Source organism: Tenrec ecaudatus, chromosome 11 (genome assembly GCF_050624435.1).
Source record: "Tenrec ecaudatus isolate mTenEca1 chromosome 11, mTenEca1.hap1, whole genome shotgun sequence".
Taxonomy (NCBI): domain Eukaryota; kingdom Metazoa; phylum Chordata; class Mammalia; order Afrosoricida; family Tenrecidae; genus Tenrec; species Tenrec ecaudatus.
This window is the reverse complement of record NC_134540.1, coordinates 10,826,840-10,851,044: the sequence shown is the minus strand read 5'-3', so window position 1 is coordinate 10,851,044 and position 24,205 is coordinate 10,826,840. Positions and strand designations below refer to the sequence as shown.

At 49.3% G+C, this 24,205-nt stretch overlaps 1 protein-coding gene across 4 annotated transcripts in view; it reads right to left on the bottom strand.

Moving 5' to 3' along the window:
- The window catches only part of LATS2 (large tumor suppressor kinase 2), a 71,284-nt gene that overhangs the window by 31,097 nt on the left and 15,982 nt on the right, over positions 1-24,205 (bottom strand). For all 4 annotated transcript variants that reach the window (XM_075562839.1, XM_075562838.1, XM_075562837.1 and 1 more), the window contains exon 2: positions 22,771-23,334. In XM_075562839.1, the coding sequence (XP_075418954.1) occupies positions 22,771-23,118 (348 nt within the window). In that variant the 5' untranslated portion in view covers positions 23,119-23,334. The remainder of the gene's footprint in view (positions 1-22,770; positions 23,335-24,205) is intronic.

The following is a 24,205-nucleotide window of genomic DNA, read 5'->3' as shown; positions in this document are numbered from 1 at the left end:
CAGAACCGGCCTGAGAGCCCCTGACAGCAACAACCTTATACAGGTGGAACAGTGATGTTCGCCAATTCCAAAATCAGGAGTCCTGGCCGCATGGGGCTGCAAACAGCAAGGTCAGGGGTTTGAACCTCGCTCGGGGGAAAAGATGAGGCTGCCAGCTCCTGGGAAGATTTATAGCCTCGGGAACCCTAGGGAGCAGTTCGACTCTGTCCTGCATGGTTACTATGAGTCGGAATCGACTCATGGCAGTTGAGTCTTGCCAATTCCAAAATGGACGGAAAGGTTCTACTTTTCTGTTGATAAGACCCCCAGACCGACAAGAAGATACTGGTGGAATTGTTTGGAAGGATGCACCCATGGGGCTGTCAGTGAGTCATAATCCTCACTGTTGAAGACATGCTTTCAAAATAAAGTTAAAAAAATTAAGAAAGTCCCCCTTCCCCAATCCATGGGATACTACATATCGTTAAAGAATCATGATGAAACTGGCAAATTCATGGCAAGGATTGATTTGGAGAACATTATGTTGAGTAGAGTTAGTTAATTATAAATAGATAGTATGAGACTCCTGTTTTCAAAACAAAACAAGACAAAGGAATCTCACCCCTAAAGAAACAGACTTTGATGGTTCTCAGGGGTGAAGAGGGGAGTGGAGGAAAGGGGAAGGCACAGCCAGAGGAGCTGATCAAACCGAACTCACTGCCATCGAGTCAAGGCTGGCTGCCTCAGAGACCCTGCCTGTGTGTTTCCTGGACGGACGGACGGACGTGTGCTGGAGTAGAACCACTGCACCACCAGGGCTCCAGGTAGACAGGGGTTAATTGGTGAAAGGGAAGAGGATGTCCTCCAGAGGAAGGTGGGTCGGAAGAGGGCAAGCCACTGGGAGATTTGATAAGGTTGTTACTAAACGGCTGAATACAAAGCGATGACCTGATGTGTAAGCCCCCATCTGACTCACAAGGAAAAACTGGTGAAACCAAACAAATCTGCCACTCTTCACACGAGAGAAAGGTGAGGCTGTCCACTCCTGGGAAGACCTACGGCCTTGGGAACCCGAAGGGGCAGTTGTACTGTGCCCGACAGGGTTGCTTGCTTGGATGGCGGTGGGTGGGGTGGGTTGCTAAGGAACTTTTATTTTTGAATATGGGAAGTAAGTGCTTGATATTTCATAGACAATTACCCCACGGTAGGGGCTCTGTGGCTCCACAGAAACACTAAGACCAGGCATGCCTGCGTGCACACACCATCCGTGAATGCCCGCAGAGACGCCAGTCCCTCGCTGTTGGCCCAACTGCTAGGCAGGCTCCCCTGACTTCCCTGAGCTGGGAAGTCTGTATCAGCAGCTGGCTTGGCTGCCTTAGGCCTGAAAAGTCCAATCTGCGGGACAAAAAGGAATCTCTGACAGGCACAGTGGGTTCATGCATGTTTAATGTTAAAATGGATGCATTTGGGATTAAATGTTAACTATTTTTGTGCTCTTCATAAGATGCTATCTTTTATCTTCTGTGTTATTTAAAAATACATCTACATTTTATGATTTCTTATGGAGGCTGGATGTTCATTTTCCCTTATATTTTCAGCTAAATAATACAGCATACTTTAAACCACAGTCAATGTCAAGAAACTGAAAATCTCCTAGATGACAGGGCTACAGAGGGCAGCCCTGAAGGTACAGTTTGGGGAGAGCCGGTCAGACCCACATGGGGCAAAGCAAGAGGGGAGTGCAACAGCCCAGCAATGGGGCAAAGCCGTGAAGTCCCCGAGGGATCCCGATTCCCCAGCGCTTGGCACCTCATCTGAACCGGTCAGAGGATATTCAGAGGGGGTCCACACTGAAAGTCCAAAAGGGAAACGGGGTGAGGGGTGGGGGTCACTGACTGCAGGCAGAGTAATGGGGACTTGTGACACACACGCCTTTCAGACGCCAGTGCTGAGGACTGAAAGGGTTACGTGCTGTCAGGTACGTGGATCCTGGTACACGGAACCTGAAAGATAAGGGGATTGGGCTGATGGGCTGTGTACAGTCCTGCTCGCTATTTAACAGAGAGATTCATCTACTGGGTCAGTTAGACTTGGAACTATTTATATGGTCTTCCTCCCCCCACCCTGCCCCTCTCTCTCTCTTTTGGTGTCTATCTTTATAAGATAGGCAGGATAAGCAATCCCAAGGAGACAGCAATGGGACCCACGGTTCCCGGAGGGGCACGGAAGGGGAGGAGGGGCGGGGAGGGGAGGGGTTGGTGAACCAGCCATGACAGGGACCGGGGAGGAGCAAGGGTCCTAAAACTGACAGTGAGGAGGGTGTGGTGTTCCCCAGTATGTTTGATCAATCGAAATGTATCGAAGAGGAATTAGTGAGAGATGAACGATGGGTAAACATGATAGTGGGGCAGGAGGAAAGAAAAAAGAAAAAGAGGAAAGAGTAAGAAAGTCAAAATCTATATAGAGATATAGATATATATTTATGTAAATATATAAATATAGGTGTATCTTTCTGTATATGTACCTACCTGCAAATACAAGGAAGCAGATAGACTTTAGGCCTCTATTTAAATCTCACCTAAGTCCAAGAACGGTTTGTTCTAATAATGCGGTACTGTTTGATGCTCACCTTCCAGACATGATTGCTGAAGACAAAATAGGTGCACAAGCAAATGTGGTAAAGAAAGCTGATGATGCCCAGCTTTTAAAAGATATAGGGTCTGGGGTCTTAAAGGCTTGTTGTTAAACAAGCGGTCATGGAGCAGAGAAGCAACAAAGCCCACATGGAAGAAGCACACCAGCCTGTGTGATCAATCATCAGGTGTCGATGAGAAGAGGTATCAGAAGTTCAAAAACAAGCAATCAAATTGATGAAAAAGAACATGGACAAAGTGGAGACCCAAAAAACCCACCTGTAAGGTAAGTGAGCAGTTCCTCACAGAAGGGCCACATAGAAGGGATGATATGTCCAGGGTGCAGTATAGCACTGGTGAACCACATAACTGTCCTCTAGGTCTTGCATAGTTCCTCCCCTTACTATTATGGTCTTAGTTTTAGAGCTGAGTATGTTCACTGTGTAGTTAAGACCGTTCGCTGTGTGATAGAGAATCTGCAGCAACAGTAAGAGCAAAGCCTCCTTGAGGCGAAGGGAAGGGGTTGATTGTAAACCCCACTCGAGGGGAGCGAGTAACAGAATTGCAGGTGAATGCATATACTGGATGGTGTCAGAGATGGCCGGAAAAGCCCAAACAAAAAACGAACCACACACAATAATCATAATAAGTAATAGGAATAATAGGGGTTCCTGGGGGGTAGGGCAGAGGAGGGAGGGGATAAGGGAGCTGATATCAAGGAGTTCAAGAAAGAACATGTTTTGAAACAGGTTGTGGTAGCAACTGTACAGTTATGCTTGACCTGATTGAATTATGGAATGTAGAGTATCTGTAAGAGCTCCCAATAAAGTGATTAATAAAAAGCAACTAAAAATAAAGTTTAAAAGCAGCAGCAGCAAAAAAGAAATCGAAAATCTCTTGACCTCCACCGTGAAAACATAAGGACAGTATCGTAATGGTCACAGTCACCTCCTCTCAACCCGAAACAATTGTGACTTGTATTTAAATACTGAATCTTACCTAGTCAGTGTGGAGTTACATTCATATGATTCAATTCGCTTTCTTGTGCCACGCAGCATCCCCACAACAGTTGTGATATCTAATCCCACGGATGAAGTACAATCTGGGTGCGCATAGTGTGGCTTCCTCCCCCCACCCCCCCATACCTACTATACCTCTATACTTTTGTTCCTTACACTCCTACTCTTCTGGATACTTCAAATAACAGAGCACTCCCTCCCCGCAAAATCAACACTGGCGGGTCACGTGAAAAAGGACCATGAAGCCTACCAAAAAATAAATCGAAATAAGAGTGTTCATTGAGTGGCCTACATTTACAGATGCAACCAAATGAAAACCCCTATCGTCAAAATTCACCATACGTGACATTGTCTTTCCAACTGGGGCCATCGAAACTACTCCAAGACCGTGTGCCTTATAGGCCAAGGCCAAGGCAGGTTTTGGAAAATGGTGCTCTGGGACGCAGTTGGCACTGCATGGCTCCGTTCAGCAATCAGCTACGGGAGCCAGCCAAGTGCTGCAGTTCTACCCAACACACCGAACTTCTAAAAGGAGTTCTCCATCGACCCCAGCCCCGCTTCTCATCCCCAGTGGAAGGCCGGCTCTTGGCCACGCAGTGTGTTAGGCCCCAGGGAAGCATTGAACAAGGTAAGAGCTGGTCTGCCCCCCTGGAGTTGACCCCTGAGGGCTATCAGTTCGAACCCACCCTGCAGGTCTACAGAAAGGCCTCGCAAGCTGCTTCATAAAGATCCCCAGCCTCGGGAAATTGACCACTCTGGGGAGCAGCAGTTCTACTCTGAGACTGAGGGTCTGAGTCGAAGGCTGACTCAACAGCATGTGACAGCAAGAACGGGGACCGCCTGAGCGTGGGCACTTGGTGGAGCTGGGCAGTGAGTCAGTAAGACTTGGTGGCTCGACACAATCGCCGTTCAAATGTCCCTGATTCAAACTTCCTTTAATGGCATTTCTAACTTGCACATTGTCGCGTCCAGGAAAAACCCAACCAAACCCTCCCCCAAGTTCTTACTGCAAGATGCTTACATTTCACCCCGTTCAGACGTTCCGTTTCTTCACAGTCCCCAGTAAGAACTGGCCCCGACTCCATCCTGAGAGCCCGTGAAGCTCAGCTCAGGAATCAGCTGGGCTGGAGGTGCCCACCCCTTCTCAGCGCGCACCCACTTCAGGGCACTGTCAGAAGAAGCAAACTGACAAAGTGCCAGGCGCAGACCCTGTTCCCACGCTGTGCCTCCAGCCCGAAGCCTGGTTGTGTCTAGGATGCTCTGCGGACGGGGAAAGGGTGGGGGAGCCAGGCGAGGGGGCAGAGGAGCAAACACTGGGTTCACACACATGCTGCGGGGGCGGCTTTAAAACACCAATGCCCAGAAACCACCCAGACCAGGAAATGAGGAGCTTGGTGGCAGGCACCGGGGGTGGTAATATTTGTGTATGTGTATAGTATAATGCCTTTCATACAAACACATGAATATGCATACGCACGTATGTGTGTATAATAAGTACACACATACCCATAGACAGTGTGTGTGCATGTGCAATGTGAGTACAATTGAGGGCATGGGATGTCTGCGTGTGTGTGTGTGTGTGAATGCTATGTGGGTGCATAATGAGCAATTGTACTCACATTACACATGAGTATGGATCGAATGTGTACGAGTGAGCGTGTGAATGTACAGTATGGGTAGTATGAATGTATGCATTTCAGTCTGTGTGTTATGTGCGGAGTATGTGGTGTGCATCTGTGTAAAATGTAAGTGCATGTGAGAGTGTGGATTGTCTGTGTGTGTTGGTGTACAGCACGGGTATGTATTTCAGCCTGTGTGTGTTACACGAGGAGTGTGTGGCAAAAGGTGAGTATCTGTGAGTGTATTGTCTGTGTGGGTCTTCTGCATGGGTAGTGTGTGTGGTGAGCGTATGTGTGCACGAGGGGTGTCTGAGTGCAGCGTGTGGGTAGGTAGTGTGTGTGGTGAGTGTCCAGTGAGCGTATGTGTGCACGAGGGGGGTCTGAGTGCAGCGTGTGGGTAGGTAGTGTGCATGCTCTGTGTGTGTGTGTGTGTGAGTGTGTGAGTGTGAGTACATCTGTGTGTGGCTCACAGCTGTCTGTGGAATCGAATGTGCAGTCAGTCGGCAATGAGAACCGCTGCTGGCGTCCAAGGCTTCACTTTAATGTTCTAGACGTCCCCACTGGCCCCGGAAGTCTAAAACCCTAGCACAGCTGATGTTTTTCCCTCATGCCACACCAAAATCTGTCCATGTGGACCTCCCACTTGGTGCTGGCCTCACAAAACAAGCTTTGTTCCTCTTTGCAAATGTTCGAAGATCTGAAGGGAGCTCTATCACAGTCCAAAGAAAGCCTTCTCTTGAGCCGTCAGAATGTGAGAGACTCCTGCGGCTCTCTACCGGACACGGAGAAGTCGGAACCGCAAGCAGGAGAGAACAGAGAAGAGGGATACGTGAAAACAAAGACACAAGAGTCAGTTAATCACGCCTTCCTCCAACTGGAAAATAGCCAGTTTCTACACTGCCTGTCCCCATCAAACCAAGACGCCGAGGCAGTGGTTCTCAACCTTCCTCAGGCCGCAACCCTTTCATAGTTTCTCACGTGGTGGGGACGCCCCAACCATAACATTATTTTCGTTGCTACTTCATCAATGTCATTTTGCTACTGTCATGAAAGGGTCGTTCGACTCCCAAGGGGTTGCGACCCACAGGTTGAGAACCGCAGCTCTAAGGAGCCAGGCATGTTCCCTGATCTGAAACATTTCCTGCTCCCGTGGGAACTTTAAGCATCTGCATTCAGAAGCAAAATCCAGTCCTGTGCAAACTGCAGCAATCTACATCAGTTCCAGTGTCAAACCTTCTCCTCTTGAGGTAGTTTATTGTGCCAACCTGGCCGATAAACACATGTGGGGTTAATTGAAGGGCAGAGGGATAAATGGCTCGGTGAGCCTCGCCTTTCTGGTTCTTGGGTCTCTTTCTTTGTGATGGTCGGACCAGGGTGCAGCTGCCTTAGCAGTTCCCTGCTTCAGCTGGCAAGGCTCACTTCCCCAAGGAGAAGCCACATGGACGTACCCCGATGCAGCCCTGGGTGCTGGAGCACCGTGTGGAGACCCCTGCCAGCGCTGAGAGGCTTACACGCTCACTGACTCAGCTTTCCTCCTGCAGTCAGCATCATTGCGTGTGTTTTGTGAGATGGAGGAGGACTTTGTGGATTGGTGTTGGACATATGGGCTAATGGGTTAATGTTGGACTTGTGGGCTTGGGCAGCACTGGGTTGGGATGTTTTCCTGATGCGCACTTAACCTTTATATAAAAGTCTCTCTTGTGCATGAGTTTCTGTGGATTTGTTTCTCTAAAGCACCCAGGCTAACACAACTCTTCACTTAGTTGGGCTCTGATGGGTTCACCCTCGTCCCTGTGGGCTAGGCCAGTGGAGACCAGCCACGGGCTTGGGAGTCCACACTTCCTGCAATTCACACCGGCCAGTCTCTCCCCTCTCTCTGCCCCAGGTCCCACGGGCTAGGTCAACGGGGGATGCCCAGACTCAGCCCAACTCTTCCTAGATGCCTCCCCCACGTTCACTCATCTTGTGGCCCCGCTGGTCACCTAAAGCAAGCACACCAAGCTGGCTCCCTTACACTTCCAGCTGTGGAAGGGGGTTAATCTGATGGGCACCGACTCTTCCTGCTTCGATGCATCCAGTGGCTATCCACTTGCCCCGAACTACTGGAGCTCGGGTTCTCATTCCTTAGCTGCAGCACACACGTCTGACTTTCTCCCCAATTACTGCACACAACAACCAAAGTCACCACTAAAGAACCACAGATGCTACTTCCCGCTCAGGTTCCTTCTTTCTCTCACACAATCCCATGTTCTCCTGAGTCTGGAGCCACTGCGGTGACTCCCGCTTTGGGCACGAACTATACAAATGGTGTGGCCGCAGCATCACCTCCTCGTCTGACCTCCAATAGAAAGACAGAATCATTATCAGTAGCAGCAGCCCAAGGGTGATTCTTAAGAGGCCCCTATGTGACATAGCTCCACCTTCCTTACCAATTCTGACCCGACCAGCCGTCCCTCCCATGGCAGTCTACTTCTCAGTTGAGTTCAAAATTAATTGAAATGGCCACGCAGACCATGCTCACCAGTATGGGGCTTATTCAGGAATGAGCAAATTACAATTCAGGATCAGGAAAGGCTCAGAATACAGTTCTTCAATAAAGATAGCTCTCTTGGCTTACTGGTCCCTCAATCTTGTATACCAATTCAACGCCTACCACGCGTTACACAATGCACTACCGGTTATAGAGCACCTTAGCGCCACTATTACAGTGCCTGAGGCAACCCACTCCACCAGTAGCCTCAACCTGAAGGCTCTCAGCTCTTCTGCTCTGGAGGTCGACAAGCCTAGCTTTGTTGACAAATGCCCAGAGACATCCCACTCTGCCATAAAGAGGCCTCAGCTCTCTCACTCTTTGGGTTGGCGCATCCACCGTAATGCCTTGCTCCATAGCTCAGAGGACCACTGCATCGTCTCAGCCGAATGTCTGGCTCTGCTGCTATAGGTTCGTTTCCACTGTCTGCTGGGTCTATGAGGTCCTCAACACACAAACTCAGGGGATAAAGGGCACACTCGACTCCAGGCTCTTCTTTCTTGGTGGCAGTCATGTCCTCCATCCTCACCTCTGAGATGGCTCATTTGAATCCTCAAAGGATGGCAAAACTGACCAATCACCTGATTAGGTTCCCTATACACCTATTTGCATCGTCCTACCTCCACTAGGGTGCCATGTATCTTACTTGCATTGTTAGTGAATTATCCAATCCGCTTTGTGGGACACAAATCCTTCATTTGCAAAGTCTCCACCCAGTCATTTGGTGACAGTTACAAAACCAAGGCTAGAAATGCCACATAAAAGCAATGCATAGATAGGGAAGTCTCTCTCTCTCTGTGTAAGGGGGGTGTCCATTTATGTGTGTTTGAGAAAACAAAGTGACATACACACAATTATTCACCCTGATGGAGAGGAAGAGAAAATCCCAGAAGGATTTTCTAGACACTTTATTTTTTTCTAGACACTCTTTGAGGAGGGCGAAAGTCACAATGCCCTGCTTTCATGTGCAGTGATCACTTTTTCTAGAGCAGATGTATTATCTCGATCAGATATAAATTAACAATAAAAACTGCCCGTTTCCCTCTCCAGCCTGAAGCTCTCCCTGTGGCTGTCTCCCACAGGCATCTTCATCTAGTTTTGCACTGGCCAAGGTACGAGGAAGTGGGGTGCGGGTGGCGAGCACCCAAGGGACCCCTGGGAGGAGAGAGAAGAGTCCCTGGGGATTTTCAAGCCCGGTACACTCCCCAATTTCCCCACCACACCTGGAGCTGCAGCACAGGGCTCAAAGGAACCGGAGGGCCCACAGCCCACTTCCGTATATGAGGGACCAGCCACGACTTCTACTTTATATGAGGGAAAAAAATCCAAGCTTCGGCGTGAATACTCTTTGATTTTGAATAACGAGAAACAAAAAATCTCCCCCCACCTCCCAATTTCAGATCCTACGTGTGAGTCCAAATTGAGCCTGAGCAGGCCTCCGACTTCCCGTCTTGGGAAGCGGTCCTCACACAAAGCCCATCTGCTCGCGCAGGCACCGCTGGGTAGTGACATTCTGAATGAGAACACCGAGTTCCCCAAGTCTCCAGAGGGCGCCTCAACCATGCACCAAGATCTTAGCATTCCGGAGGATGGGGGGCTGGGAGTGGGGTAGGGTGGACGGGTGTGTGTGTGTGTGTGTGGGGGGGTGAAAAATAACTAACTAAATAAGGGGGGCTCTGGAAAGCAATAGGGGAGGCAGCCTGGCATTCTGGAAGGAGGGGGTCTCCAGGGGGAGCTCACGGACGGGTCCAGAGGAAAGCTGGGCCAAGTATGTAACTGTGGGAAATGAAATCACCAAATTTTTGAGGTCGGACAGACTGCGCTGCAGCAAGGGCGAGGAGGCCTGGGGACGTGGGCCTTAGGGAAGAGGCAAAACGGTGGTGCGACTACACTGCCATGTTCTGCTCGTTATGTTGTTGTGGGTGTGTTTTAATAAAATAAATGCACACAGAAAAAAGGCCCCAAGTAGATGTACCAAAGTACTGTTAAAAAAAAATTCAGATTCTCATGGCAGCTATATTCTTCACCCTTCCTAAGACTTTCTACCAAACCAGTTGTCATGGAAGATGCTGACGCAGAGCTGACGTCTCGGAGGCAGATGGACTAGGTCTTTCTTTTGAGACACCTCTAAAAACTAACAACTCACTGCCATTGACCATATAGGACTGGGTAGAACTGCCCCTGGGGGGTTCTGAGACTGTGAAAGCCTCACCTGCCTCTCGAGGAGCAGCTGGCGACTTCAAACCTCTGACCTTGTAGTTAGCAACTCAATGCACAACCTGTGCCGCCAGAGGCTTCTCTGGTGGGTTCAAATCACCAGCCTTTTGGTTAGTACTGGAGTGCTTAACTGTTTGTGCCACCCAGTGACTCCAAAGATGTTCTCTAATGACCATGTTATCATCTTAATATGATAAGCAACAGCAAAAATCAAACTCGCTGCCATCGAGTCAATGCTGACTCAGTGACTTTAGCTGTTTGCCCCAGTAGAAAGCCCAGCAGAGATGCTGGTGGTTTCGAACTGCCGCCCATGCAGATCACAGGCCAAAGTAGAACCACTACACCACCAGGAATCATAAAGGGAGCAAAGCTATCTTGACTAAGTTGGTCAGACTTGGGTAGTGAAGATAGTTTTACTGCAAGCAATTCTGGGCAGGGGCTGTCTGTCTCCCCATCTGGGAATATCATGGTGGGAGCTTTCTATCACATTGGGGGGTGGAGGGATTCTGAAACCACAACGGAACCATGAAATGATGAGGGTAGGCCAAGACTCTGCTGACTTGACCCCTGCTTTCTTCTAGGAATCTCAGAAACCTTGGCCCCAAAGAGAAAGACAGAAATACAGCAGGTGGGAAGAGCAACCTGATTTACTGGTGCTTTGCTCCCCATACTGGTTGGGCCTCTGGCTCTAACCTTCCCAACCTGAACAATGAGCAGAAAAACAGGGGGAGCATCACAAGCCCCCTGCTGTGATGAGGGGTGCTGACGGGGGGGCCACACTCACCATTCCTGGGGTGTCTTCTCTGACTGGGTGCTGAGTCTGATTCGGTCTACTATGTTCTGCCACATGCTTGGGCCTCCCCCATGCCTACTACCCTCTAGGCATGTTCTGCCACATGCTTGGGCCTCCCCCATGCCTAATACCACTAGGCTTACAATGGCTCTTTGCTGATTAGAACCAGGTAAGTTGCTTTGAATTTATATCAAATGTCTACGAGTTGGCTGGGAAATTCCGCCATGTTATTTACTTCTGAACAGAACAAGCTTTATTTCTATTGCGTGTTGAGTGATTCTTCCAATCTCACAACCAGCCCCAAAGTATTGTCATCACAACTGCAAGTGTGCACATCTTGCCAAGTAAGAGCAAATCCATCTCAAGTAAGGAACGACGGTGGGAAGAGATCTTACCAGCAGGATCGAGGCTGGTAAGAAAACATTTTTACCTTAAACATAATGGGTCAGACCCCTAAAAACCCAACTCTCCAGCCACTTCACAAATTTCCAAGAACCCATGGCGCATAGCACTCGTGTTTGGCCACATTTCTTGGGTGCCTTCCATTCTACATGTGTTCTTTCTGGGCTGTAGATAGCTGACGAAGTGAGCGGAACTACTTGATCCCAAGTTTATAGGATGGACATTGAAGATCAGAAAGGTAAGTCAACGACCCGTAGTCACATAGCCAATACGATACAGTTTGCTTGCTTCTTAACCAAGAGCCTTTCTTTCTAACTAACAAAAGCCCAATTGTATTGGCAACAGCCATGTGTCTAGCAAGAGTACATTCCAATCCCGCTTTAAACCTCCTCCCCCTTAACAAAATAAGTAGGTTCTGGCTGGCAAGCAAGATGTGGGGGAAGCTACTGGAAAACGAGCCAGGCCCGGGGTGCCCTGTTTCACTGTCACTGCTTCTTGCCTGGAGTGTTGGCTGGAGGGTCTGGCCTAGGCAAAGCCCTTGTGAAGAGTGTCAGGGCAGGAAGAGAGGAGTCTGGGTGCTTCACCGTGCTGTAGGACCACCATGCCAGCCGTCATCTGCCAGCCTCCGGTCGTCCTTTTTATCAGAAAATGACTGCACAAGGACCAAGTCTCTGTAGCAAGGGGTTTGTCAGCAGCAGCTGAATTCAATTCACATTTGGTAGGGCAAACAGGAGTCTCAGGCAGAATCTAAAGAAACACAACAGTCCGTCAGACCCGAACACGTAGACCGACAACTGCTGGCCACTGATTGTTCAACGGGTCTCCCCTGGCTGGCAAAGAATACTGACTATGAAGTGGACGGCTGCCAGAAGAACACGAGTCCGTCCTAGAAAAAATAGAACCAGAACCTTCCTCAGAAGCAAAGCAGGAAGACCAGTTGCTGCACTAGAACACCAGGACTGGTCATGTAGCGAGTGGGTCAGAAAACAGGGGGACCCTCTCCGAGGTCGGTGAACACAGGAGCTGCAACACTGAGCCCCAGAGCACCAAGGATCGCGGAGATGGCAACGTTTTGTTCTCTTATTCACGAGGTCGCCGGGAGTCAACAACCAACCACAAGAACACTAACTGGTGGGGGAGCCAGGAGGGGATAAGGAGAAGGGCACAAAGGAAGGAGAAATAATGGCTCCCTAGAACTGCAGGGAAGGCACCAGTAATGCTTCCAAAAACACAAACTTGTATTAAGGAAATAAGTCGGTAACATAACACTACAAATTGGGAAGACACCGTGGTGACACGGTCTAGTGTCGGCTGGGCTCAACCAGGATTCTCAGTGGTTTGGCAGTTAAGACCTAGTGATCCCCATGGATGAGATCTCAAGGGTGTGGCTTGCTTCCAAGAAAAGCAGACATTGTGGAATTGGTTCTGACTCCTAGTGACAGAGTAGAACTGGTTGCCCACGGGGTTTCCTGGGCACCACGGAGTTTCCTGGGAGCTGATGGCCAGCTGATCCGCTGTCCACCTTAGAGTTAGCAGCTAAATGCTTGTCTGTAGCACCACCGGGGATCCTTGGCTTATCAGTTGGTGTTGTTGGGTGCCATCGAGTCGGCTCACCCACAGCGACTCTATGCACAACCGAATGGTATGCAACACAAGCATCCGTACAATTGCTCCAATGGCCGAGTCCACTGATGCAGCCACTGTGTCAATCCATCTCATTGAGGGCTTTCCTCTTTTCCCTGTCCCTCTACATTACCAAACACGACGTCCTTCTCCAGTCCAGGGATTGTGTCAAGATGAATCTTGCCCTCTTTGCTTCTAAGGAGCTCTCTGGCCTTACTTTTTCCAACACAGACCATCAGTCCTTTGAGCAGTCCATGGCACTCTCAATATCCTCCAGCACCACAATGCCAACGCACTGATTCTTCTTTGGTCTTCCTTATTCAATGTCCAATTGCCCCAAGCATATGAGGCAGTGGAGAATGCCATGGCTTAGGTCAGGTATATGCTAGTCCTCATTGGCATATCTGTGATACTCTTATCAATGTGACCATTGCACACTTACTAAGATACCATCATAACTAAGAGTCAGTCATCAAATGGCCCACAACCATGTGGCAGTGAATAATACTCGGTAGGAATTGCTCAATATGAACAACAGATACTAAGTAAACTCTATGTGCCTCCCTAAGGAACAGTGGTTTCGTGTGGGGCTAATAGCCATAGGTCAGCAGTTCAAAGCCACCAGCCCCTCCTTGGGAGAAAACCAAGGATTTCTATTCCCATAAAGAGTTAACTGTCTGGGAAACAACAAGGGATGTTCTTCCCCGTCCCATAGGCTCACCATGAATCTGTTAGGTAGCCAGATAGGGAGTTGTCCCTCTCTATGCCAAGGCGCCCCTACAGGAGATTGCTGCAGAGAATCAGGCAAGCCCAGCCAGTCAAAGGGGCTGGAGGGTATACTTATATTCAGGCTCCCAGCCTGGAAGGGGAGGTACACCTAGGTGGGCAGTAGACCTGGACTGGCCCCATCTAAGCCAGGTGGGCTTGATTCAGCCAATGGGGTCGACTAGTACAGTGGACCATGCCTCCCAAGGGGATGGGGTGGGGGTGGGGCAAAAAAGCCAGAACTTTGCTCTCTTATGCTCTCTCCCAGCTGCCTAGACACAGCCAGGTGCCTCAGACCCCCCACTCCACCCCACCCCCACCTCTCTCTCTCTGGCTTGTGTTCTGTTTACTGTAATGCCTGAAACGGCATCTATCCTTCATAAAACTCTTGGATCACAAACCAGGCTTCTGCGTGAATTTTTTTTTTTTCCCGCGCGAAGCCAAGGTCTTTCTCCCACAAGAGACCTAACAAATCAGCATTGAGTCGATGGCAGTGGTTTGGTTTTTGAGTTTAGAATCTTTAGGAACACCAATGGCTGATCTTTCTCATGCAGAGACTGGTGATTCTTGTGGACCCAAACCGGGCGAGGTCTTTTGGTTAGCCGCCCTATACTATCAACACCGCAACACCACGGCGCCTTTGAACAGTTATAGGTGAGTTCTTTTCTTCTTCTCTAGACTCTCCTGTATGTTACAAAGTGACACGATGAATAAATACTGCATGAATGGTTAGGGGCAACATATATATAGACATACATACCCCTGATGATTTGTCTGTGTCTTGTCAAAATGATTTTGCCTTCTACTTTCAAAAGGCATGCAGGCATGCAGGTTACAATTAGGATTATTAGGGCCACATTTATCTGAAGGCCAAGGGGTGGGGGAGGCAAGGAACTGCCTCACCCAGCAGCCATTGTATGGCCACTTCCTGTCCCACCAGGACATCCCTTAACATAAGTGCTCCTTTTAACCCTCTCCTTTATTCCGATTTCAGGGTTGAAAGGGGTGTTCATTCCATTGAAGAGTGGTTTCCTAGCAAGAAAATAAAGAGGAAATGGACAAATTCTTTAACTATTAACACATAGTTTTGTTAAAATCAAGGCACCCTGAAGGTGGGATTTTGTAACCAACAAGCGCTAGGGAAGAGCCCTTTGGCAGTAATGAGGCTTTTTTCTCTAGTGTTTTCTCAATGCAGATTGTTCAGAGAGAAAAAAGTTTTTTAAAAGAAACACAAAAGAATGCTATGAAGGAGGAACTGTGTTCTGTCTAGCATTCTACTCCAATGGCCAACAATTTATTTCTTTATTTTAAGGAGAATATTGGCTGGGTCTTAAGAGGGACAGAGACACAGACACATCCGGATGAAGGGGGCGGTAAGCTTAACGTCACAATGGAGAGTCACGGGCCCACAATTTAGGGTTAGGCTTTGGCCTGGATCTGTAGGTGAGCTCAGCTCTGCTAAGCGTGTGCTTCTGGGCACATCTGTCGCAGACCTGGCAAGGCTTTGTGGGCTCGTGGATGTGACCTCAGATTCCGGGACCCAGGAGGCACAGCAGGCAACAAGGGATGGGACGGGACAAGATACAAGCACAAAAGTGGCCAGGGCGGAGTGTGGTGCACTGAGCCCCCTACAAGAGTCAGAAGTCAATCGTGCAGATGTTTGATAACAGAGGAGTCAATCAAATTCAGGGGGCAGAATCGAGAAGCGCCTGCGGTGAAAAGAGGTGCGGGCAGATCGAGGAATCCTGGCAGGGGACGAGGGGGGTGTTAGGTAGTCAGAACAGGGACCAGGGTGCCCACTGGGCATGCTCAAAAATTCAGGCTGAGTCAGGAAGGGGTGGTACACCTAGGTGGGCGGCACACCTTGGGTGGGCCCCAATCTGGGCCAAGTGAGCTTCATTCAGCCAAGGGGGTGACCAGCACCGTGGACACACCGCCCAGCAGAGGGCCTGCAAAGCCAGAACCCGAAGGCCACGGTCCCTTCTTTTTCTCAAGCTGCTCTCAGCCCACGTGCTGTGGTCTCCTCTGGTCTCGGGTCTCCACGTGCGGCTGTGAAGTGCCCCGAGGGTGCCCGTGTCCAACCTGAAACGTCTTCTATCCTTTATAAACAGTCGCTTGGATCACAAACCAGGCTTCGGAGTGAATCCTTTCTCGCATGAAGCCAAGGACCCAGGTGGTGTGTTATTAGGGGCCATCAAATCCGACACACAACAACACAATACTGCCAGGTCCTCTGTCGAGCTCACTCACAATCGTTCTCATGGGTAAGTCCACTGCTGCCGCCCCAGTGTCGATCCCTCTTGTTAAGAGTCTTCCTCTTTTCCACTCATCCTCTCTCTCTCCAGCATGAGAGCTCCTGTGGCCGAACCCTCCCAAGGGCATGTCCCAGAGTGTCTGAGATGAAGCCTCCCACCTTGATTCTAAGCAGCAGGGCACTGGCCTCACTCACTACCCCCTCACCCACTCCCTGTAAATGGGGCCATTTCAACTCATAGTGACCCAACAGGACAAAACAGAACTGCCCTGCGGGTTCTTGAAACTATAAATCTTCGCAGGAGTAGATAACCTCATCTTTCTCCCGCAGAGCGGTTGGTGGATTTGAACTGCTGATCTTGTAGTGAGCAGCGCGACAGATAACCCACAATGGTATCAGAGCTACTACAGGCACTAGCCAGAACTCTGCAATGACTGGCCTTGTGGATGGGAAGATGGATTCTTTCCTCTCTGAAGAGTCTGTGTCACAAGCACGTCTCATCAATATTCCCTCCACACTTGGAAAACACGCCCTCAGGACGGGGGCAAAGTGGAGTCACTTGACTGGGTGGCCAAAGCCCCAGGTCCCTCTACAGCACAGGGGATTGCACCTGGCACCCATCGCCAACAGCTGCTGGGAGGTTAAATGAGCCAAGGCAGGTTCAGGGCTTCCTGCCCTGCTTGGATCACAGGCTCTCTGCACACCGGCTACAGCGGTTCATCCGACTCCCGATGAGGCTGTGTGGAAGTAGAACTGGGCTCTGTTTCAGAACTGGGCTCCGTTTTCAGATACAGAGCACCAACTAGGCTTTTCTTCCAAGGTGTCTAAGGCAAACCTACGACCTTCCGGTTAGCAGCATGGACACAACTTGGGGTTCTTACCAGGCTTCACCTCCCCTCCTTACAGCCATCAGTCAAGTTCCAACTCACAGAGATCCTCCAGGACAGGGCAGACCTGCCCCAGCGGGTTTCCCAGACTCTAACTCTTTCTGGGGAGTGAAAACCCTGTCTTATGAGGAGGGCTGGCGGCTTTGAACTGTTGGCCTTTTAGTTAGTATCCCAATGGGCAACCACTATGCCTGCAGGTCTCCTTCATCACCCGTAGGTAGCACAACTTCATTAGCACCAAAGCAAACGGCCTGCCAACGCTGCCCCTGTGAGTGAGTTTCCAAGACTGTAACTGATCAGGGGAGTAGAAAGCCCCATCATTGTCCGGTAGAACCGCTGGTGGTTTCGAACTGCTGACCTTGCGGATCGCAACCCAATTCATAACCACCACACCACCAGGTTTCCTTCCTTCGTTTGCAAAGGTTCTGGGGACAGAGAATGAATTTGTAAATTTGGGTTGAGCATGCCATTTCTCCGTAGGGTTTGACTCGGGAAGGAAAATAATTGACTCCGTTATTCCTCAGACCACCTGGGCTTGACTTGCTCAGGCGGTGCCTATTCTTAGAAAGCCCAACACCAGACACACACCATCAGCACTTTCTCTCCAGCTGAATTTGGTGTGAAATCAATGCATCTGCTTATGTCTTCCCCTCACGTTTATTCCATTAACCATGTAAATCACGTAATCACTTACAGTCATGTGGGGGGTGGGGTGGAATGGACGATCTCAGGATGAGGGAAATAAGCTCAGAACTCAGAAACTCAGAACCGCACTAAGAAAAGGTCGGCTTGCTTGACCAGGGCCAGAATAAAACAGGTTTTCTACTAAAGGTCTGTGTACTTGCTAAATGTGAGCCTGAAAACGGTCTTTTGTTGTTGTGATTTCTTACTGATATAAAATTTGTTATTTTAACCACCATCAAGTGTACAGTTGGTTGGCACAATGCAGTAGAACCAAGACTAAATTCTGCTTCCAAGACATTTCACCACCCAGAAACAGGATCCCTTAAGCAAGAACACCCCTTCGCCCACTTCTCCCACCAGCCCCTGGTCACCTCTAATCTACTTTCTTTAGCCAGTATTTCCTAGCCCGGAACCATGCAAGATGCACAGCAGCAGGAAACGCTGTCTGTCGGTCCCATGTCGTCCTCAAAACTGCTGTCATGCCTGAGCCCACTGTGTCTAAAATATGTGAGACGGAGCCTCACCGCCCTTGATTCTAAGGAACCTTCTGGCTGCGCTTCCTGGAAGATGGATTTGTTTGTTCTTCCAGCAGTTCACGTACTTGCAGTCTTACTCATCAACACTGTGATTCAAATGCATCGAGTGTGCTGCACGCTTCCCAATGTGTTGTCCGGCCTTAACTCACATACGAGGCAAAGGCAATACTGTAGCCCGAGGCAGGCCAATCTTAGCCCTCAGAGTGACCTCTTTGCTCCTGGACACTAAAGAGGCCTCGCAGAGCAGATTTACCGTGGATTCTCAAGGAACAAATGCAAAATGCAGGAATGGCCTCCCAAAAAAGGAAGTAGAAAATAAGTTTCACACTTCAGCCTTCCTATCAGGCATCCAAAGTGTGGAGCATTTTGCTCTTCTTCAGGGGTCCATGAGCCACAGGCCTCACCTGGGAAACTACTGAGCCAAAGAGATGCCCAGGTCAGTAATGCTGAGGTGCACTCATTCTTGTATTGGTACAAAGGTAGGGCCACGCTGTTTTCAAGGTTTCCTTCAGCAGGGAAGTCACTTAACCTGGCTGCACATGCCCACCCCCATCATCAAGGTCATAGGACCCCAGAGGACAGAGATGAACTGCTCCGTAGGGTTCCCAAGACGGAATCTTGTGGGAGCAGACAGCCTCTCCTTCCTCCCAAGGAGTACCTTTCAGTTAGCAGCCCCGGGCATAACCCAGCGCGGCCCCAGGAGACAGCTAACTGCAATTCCACAGGAGAGCACGCCGCACATGTTTCTGAGAAACAGGTAACGGGGATGCATGTGAAACTGTTCGACAATCTCATTAGTGGTGCTTAAAACTTTTTCCAGGAAGAAAACGTTAAACCCTCTATTCCTGGTAATAGAGGAGTCAGTAGGCATAATAATGAAAAGACCTGGTGGAACTAAGTTTTATAAGGAAGATGGAGTAAAAAAGCTAAATTTAAATGATTTTGTATGCCAATAAAGAAAAATATCTCATGGTATAAGACAATATTCATCAACAAAACATATCTCATTCTAATTCCTTAAAACACCTTCCTTAGAGAACACTAATCTTTGATGTAATTTTTTCCCTTAAAAAAGTCTTTAAGTTATATAAAAGATATATGGATAATTGACATATATGTTATGTTAATAAAAACAAAACACATTTCCTAAACTCTTTTCCCCACCACCACAAAATAAGCATTTTTAAAGTGTTGATTTTAAACTATAACAGAAAAGTGGATGAGGGGCAACGGAGGATGATGTAAGATATGAAAATAATCATCTATCACTTATCAAGGGTTCGTGAGGGAAGGCAGGCAGGGGAGAGGGGGAAGATATGGGGAGCTGATATCAAGGGCTCAAGTGGGAAGAGACTGCTTTGAAAATGATGATGGTGGCATATGTGCAAATGTGCTTGACTCACTGGATGAATATATGGATTGTGATGAGATGTAAAGAGCCCCCAATAAAAGTACGGAAACAAAAACCCAAAAACCTGTACCTTTACATGTTGGTTACATGGGTGTGTTTGATACTAAAAAGAAAACATCTGTAAACATTCAATATTTCCAAACATTCTTAGTCCAAATAAAATGGGGAGACGTGTATACAGTCAGTAAAAAGAACTCACATAGAGCTCTGGACCACCATTGATTTCCTGGGCCTACTACAGGTTGTTGTCCATTCTTTCCCGATGCTGACGCACCTTCTTCAGACAGTCCAGCTTCTCAGATGAACTGCTCAGAGTACAACCCTTGATGCTCACCTCTCCCTATTTTAATCTGCTAACGCCGATCAGCCGACAGCCTTCAGTGTGGAACGCAACGCACTGTGACAACAACCGGCCCGCTGAGCAACATCGTGGAGAAAAGATGGTCGTTGTCAGGGACTTTATTTTGCTTAAATCCACAATCAAGGTTCATGGAAGCAGCAGTCCCGAAACCAGCAGATCTGCGCACTGCATCTCTTTCAAGAACCAAGCTGTCCCTCTGAGGACCAAGGTGCACCTGAGCAACAAGCCAGGCCACGGTATTTTCAACACCTCATCTGCATGAGAAAACACCGAATAAGAAAGACTGGAGAAGTGGGAAGCATTTGAATTAGGATGCTGGCAAAGGAGACAGAAAGAACTCCACTGGAAGAACAAACAAATCTGTCTCAGAAGAGGCACTGCCGGGCTGTTCCCTGGTAGTGAGCGCGACCAGACTCCATCTCCAGTCCTCAGGACGGGATTTCAGGGGAGACCTGTCTCCGGAGAAGGACATCGTGCTCGGTAAATCATGGTTCAGAGTAAAAGAGGAAGAAGACTCAATGAGATGGACTGACACAGTGGCTGCAACAATGGGCTTAAACATACCACTGAGCTGTGAGGCTGGCTAAGGATGGGCAGTGGTTTGTTGTGCAGTCTGACCCACGGTGAGTCCGAGCTGGCTCAAGAGCACTGATCACCGTCAACCACCTCTAATGCAAAAACAGTGCACTTTATTGCCGCGATGAATAGATGAAAATGGCCTAATTCAAAACACAAGAGAACAATCTGAATCTAAATCACAAAGCACCACAATAGGGAAAGAAGCTGCAAGAATCTGAGTTCTTTTTACCCGCTACATTGGCATGCTAATAGCCTGCTCCATCCAATAGATACACACACAGCGGAGGAGAGAGGTAAGGCTGGGTCCTTTCCCCTCACATTCTCTGGGTTGCATAATGTCTTTTCTTCCAGAAAGCCCTGGGAGCAGATGCATCCTCTTCAGAGCCAGGAAAGTCTTATTCGAATTGGATGGTGAGGATTCAGTTGCAGCTATTTTACGCTTCACAGTAACACTATATGACAGAGGTCCTAATGCCACGACCCTTTCATACAGTTCCTCACATGGTGGTGACCTCCCCAAGCACAAAATGAATGTCGTTGTTACTTCATCACTGTCATTTTGCTACTGTGATGAATCAGGCGACCTCTTTGGAAGGGTCATGTGACCCCCTCAAAGGGGTTGAGAACTGCTGCTATATGCCCAACAGACTGAAGGTTTTTTTTTTGTTTTTTTTTTTCAGAGGCATTCAAAAGGTAGATGGAGTCCTGACCGCTGGCAATTAACATAAATTAAATATTGGTGGGACCTTTATTGGGGTTCTGATCCTTAATCTGCCTGTATTTTACTGCAGGGGAAGCGGCAGCAGCCTCGTTCTTTCGTGCACTATAATGATCAGGAATGGCTTTTGTCATATTGAGAGCCCACCTGTATTTTGGATTATTGGCTCTGCTTCTTGCTTTTTACCAACACCCTGGCTTTGATTACCTCTTTTGTTAGTGAGTGTTTTACCGGAGATTTTCAACCCTGCTGTTGGCCTACAAGCCCCTCTGCACCCTGACTAATATTTCCCCCAGACTTCTGCTCCCTCCCGCCCTGCATACCCTTTGAACGCTATTTTCAGGGGGCAGGATGGGGCAGCCCTTGAGGGCAGATCGAACGTCAGATTTTTCCACAACAAGCAAGGTCATGCCTGGCTGTCAGCTTCCACTGCGGGGGTAATTCTGCACCAAATTACTCATAATCCCGACAAGCTTTGTGAAACCGGTTACTGACACAACGATGCTTGCTCGACACAAGTTAATCCCAGTATATCCCAAAGTGTTGGCAAGGACCCTTCCGAAATAGCAGGCTTAGTTTCAAAAGGCACATGACATCAGCCGAGAAAGGTGAATTCTCTTGTCATGTCCCACGGCTGCCGGGCCTTTTGGAAATAAAAGATAACAGTGGCGGCTTTATCCGGTGACTGTGACACCAGGACCTCGTAATCAAGGAAAGGAGTGGGGCCATCCTCCCGTGCTGAGAATGAAATCTTGCTTTTTTTCCCCAGGGCAGTGGAATGAGCTTACTTGCATTCTCCTGCAACTGTGATTTTTAACGTTAAGAGTTGATAAGGGACTGGCTTTAAGAAGCCATTTAACAAAAATTTAAAAATATAACAACAAAAGAAGCCATTTCTTAAGGCAATTACATTTTCCCTGGCTGTATTTACTCACTGCATTTCCTGCAGTCCTGCCCTTGACCTTAGACTTTACCCAGGAATGTGACCTGCCAAGGACTCCTAGGTAAAAGACCAGCAGCAGTCTTGCTTGCTAGGCACTTTTATCTAAGGGGTGCCGCCTCTCTCTTCGCAGCCTGGAGTCGAAGCAGCTGAGCTGTTGGATGGTGTGGCTCTCACTACTCAAGCGTTTGCTTTGCCATCCTTCTCGTCTCCCCGCACACTAGCCACACCTGTCACAGCAGAAGCTTTACTACTCTTTAAAGCCGGAGGGGAAGAGAGTCGGAGAGGAGCTGATCTACGTGGTTACGGCTGTGTTTTTAAAAAAAGGAGCCAATCTCCTCCCCAGGGCAGTTCACAGTAATAGCCCCACTTCCCTCCCAAGGAAAGCAAAGTGGGGGAAGCCCTGCTCCGCCCACCCCCACCACCACCAACAGAATAGAGCAGGGGCTACACGGAATGCAATGGGAGCCCCTCCCTCTGGGCAAATGCTTACAGCAGGAGGGTGAGCACCTCATCTTGGCCACAAAGGAAAAGCAGCTAGCCCAGTGGTTCTCAACCTTCCTGATGCCACGACCCTTTAATACAGTTCCTCATGTGGTGGTGACCCCCCAACCATAAAATTATTTTCATTGCTATTTCATCACTGTCATTTTGCTACTGTTGGGCGACCCCTGTGAAAGGGTCACTCAATCCCCCCCAAAGGGGTCGCGACCCACAGGTTGCGAACCGCTGAGCTAGACAGCCCCTTCCAAAGAGAAGGGAGCCAACCGCCCAATGACACAGAGCCTCGGCATAGTAGCCAATGCAAAGCCTCACCCACCTGGTCGCATCCGGCGGTCACCAGCTCCTGCAGCATTTGCCGGTTGACTTCAGCGGTGGCGGCCGCAGAGGTCCCCGATTCATTAGCAAAAGGCAACAAGGAATATCGGATTTCCCGCAGAGCTTTCTGGTAGGGCCCAAATTTCGGGGTGGCTCTCATTTGCTGCTGCTGCCTGGCTGCGTCCTTGGCCCCCAGGACCTTGGCATCCAGCAAAGGGTCATTGTTGGGCGCCACGGGTAAGCCCTGAGCCGAGGTCTTGGTGGGTTGCTTTAAACCTTCACGAATCTCCTGCAGTCGCTGCCTGCCGTTCCCGGAGTACGCCGTGGCAGGGAATGTCTTTGGCCTCATTGTTAGCGCAGTTTCTCCTTTTGCCTTCAATGCAACCTCCTGAATGCGTTTTATTAATATTAAAAAACAAAACCAGAAAAACTGTCGAGGAGAGTTCCTCGTAAACGTAGGTTTTCGAAACAACTTCTCTCAGAAAACGTGCTGTCCTTCCACTTTCGCAGTCCCTTGCGAGAACCTAGAATGCTCCAGAGCCTTCATTGTGAAGATCCTCACTATCTGAAAGAGAAAACACACGGGGGGGAAGGTTAAGAACCAGCACGCCACCCCTAAGAAATGACAGCAGTACCGTTCAGCTGGCCTTAAAGCACAGGACCCGCACCCCAAGACAGACTCAGCAACAGAGCACGTCTCCACATGTGACTGCCGCTTACGGGACAGTGGTCTTAACCCGGGGCGGCGTGTCTAAATGCTGTCGGGCAGTACCACGTGGGAACCCATAGCTATGAGTGGTCAGGATTGAATTATCTACATGGGGTCTTGCATTTCTGGCTTGCCCCCATTCACCCATCTCGAGAACCTATCCACGCTACAGACCATTCTCCCCGTTGCTTTGCGAACCGAACCGAACCTCCCACTTAGTTGAAGCTAGGTCCAGTCCATGCCTATTTCTGAAAGAAGTCCAGCAGTTGCCGAGGTCAGCCCCGGCCCCGTTCTCTTTCCCTCCTCCTCGGACCGGGCAGGGTTCTAAAGCTCAGCCACGGCCAAGATTAAGGACAGCAAGAAGAAGCGCTACTCAAACGGCTGGACGACCTGAAGGTGGAATTGTCGCAGCTGCACATCGTTGCCCAAGTGACCGGCAGCGCGCGGCCAAGCTCTCCAAAATCCGACTTGTCCGCACGCAAATCCATGTCTCGAGTTCTCACGGTCCTCAACCACACTCCGAAGGAGAACTCGGCAGTTCTACGAGGGGAAGCAGGGCAAGCCCCTGGATCTGCGGCCATGCCCCGCTGGCTCAACAAGCCAGAGGAGAGCCTGCAGCCCAGGAAGCCACAGTGGAAGGAGGCTGTCCCCACTGCGCAAGTACAAGGTCAAGGCCTGAGCCGTGCATGTCAATAAAGCAAACTGGCTGAATAACAACATAACCTTT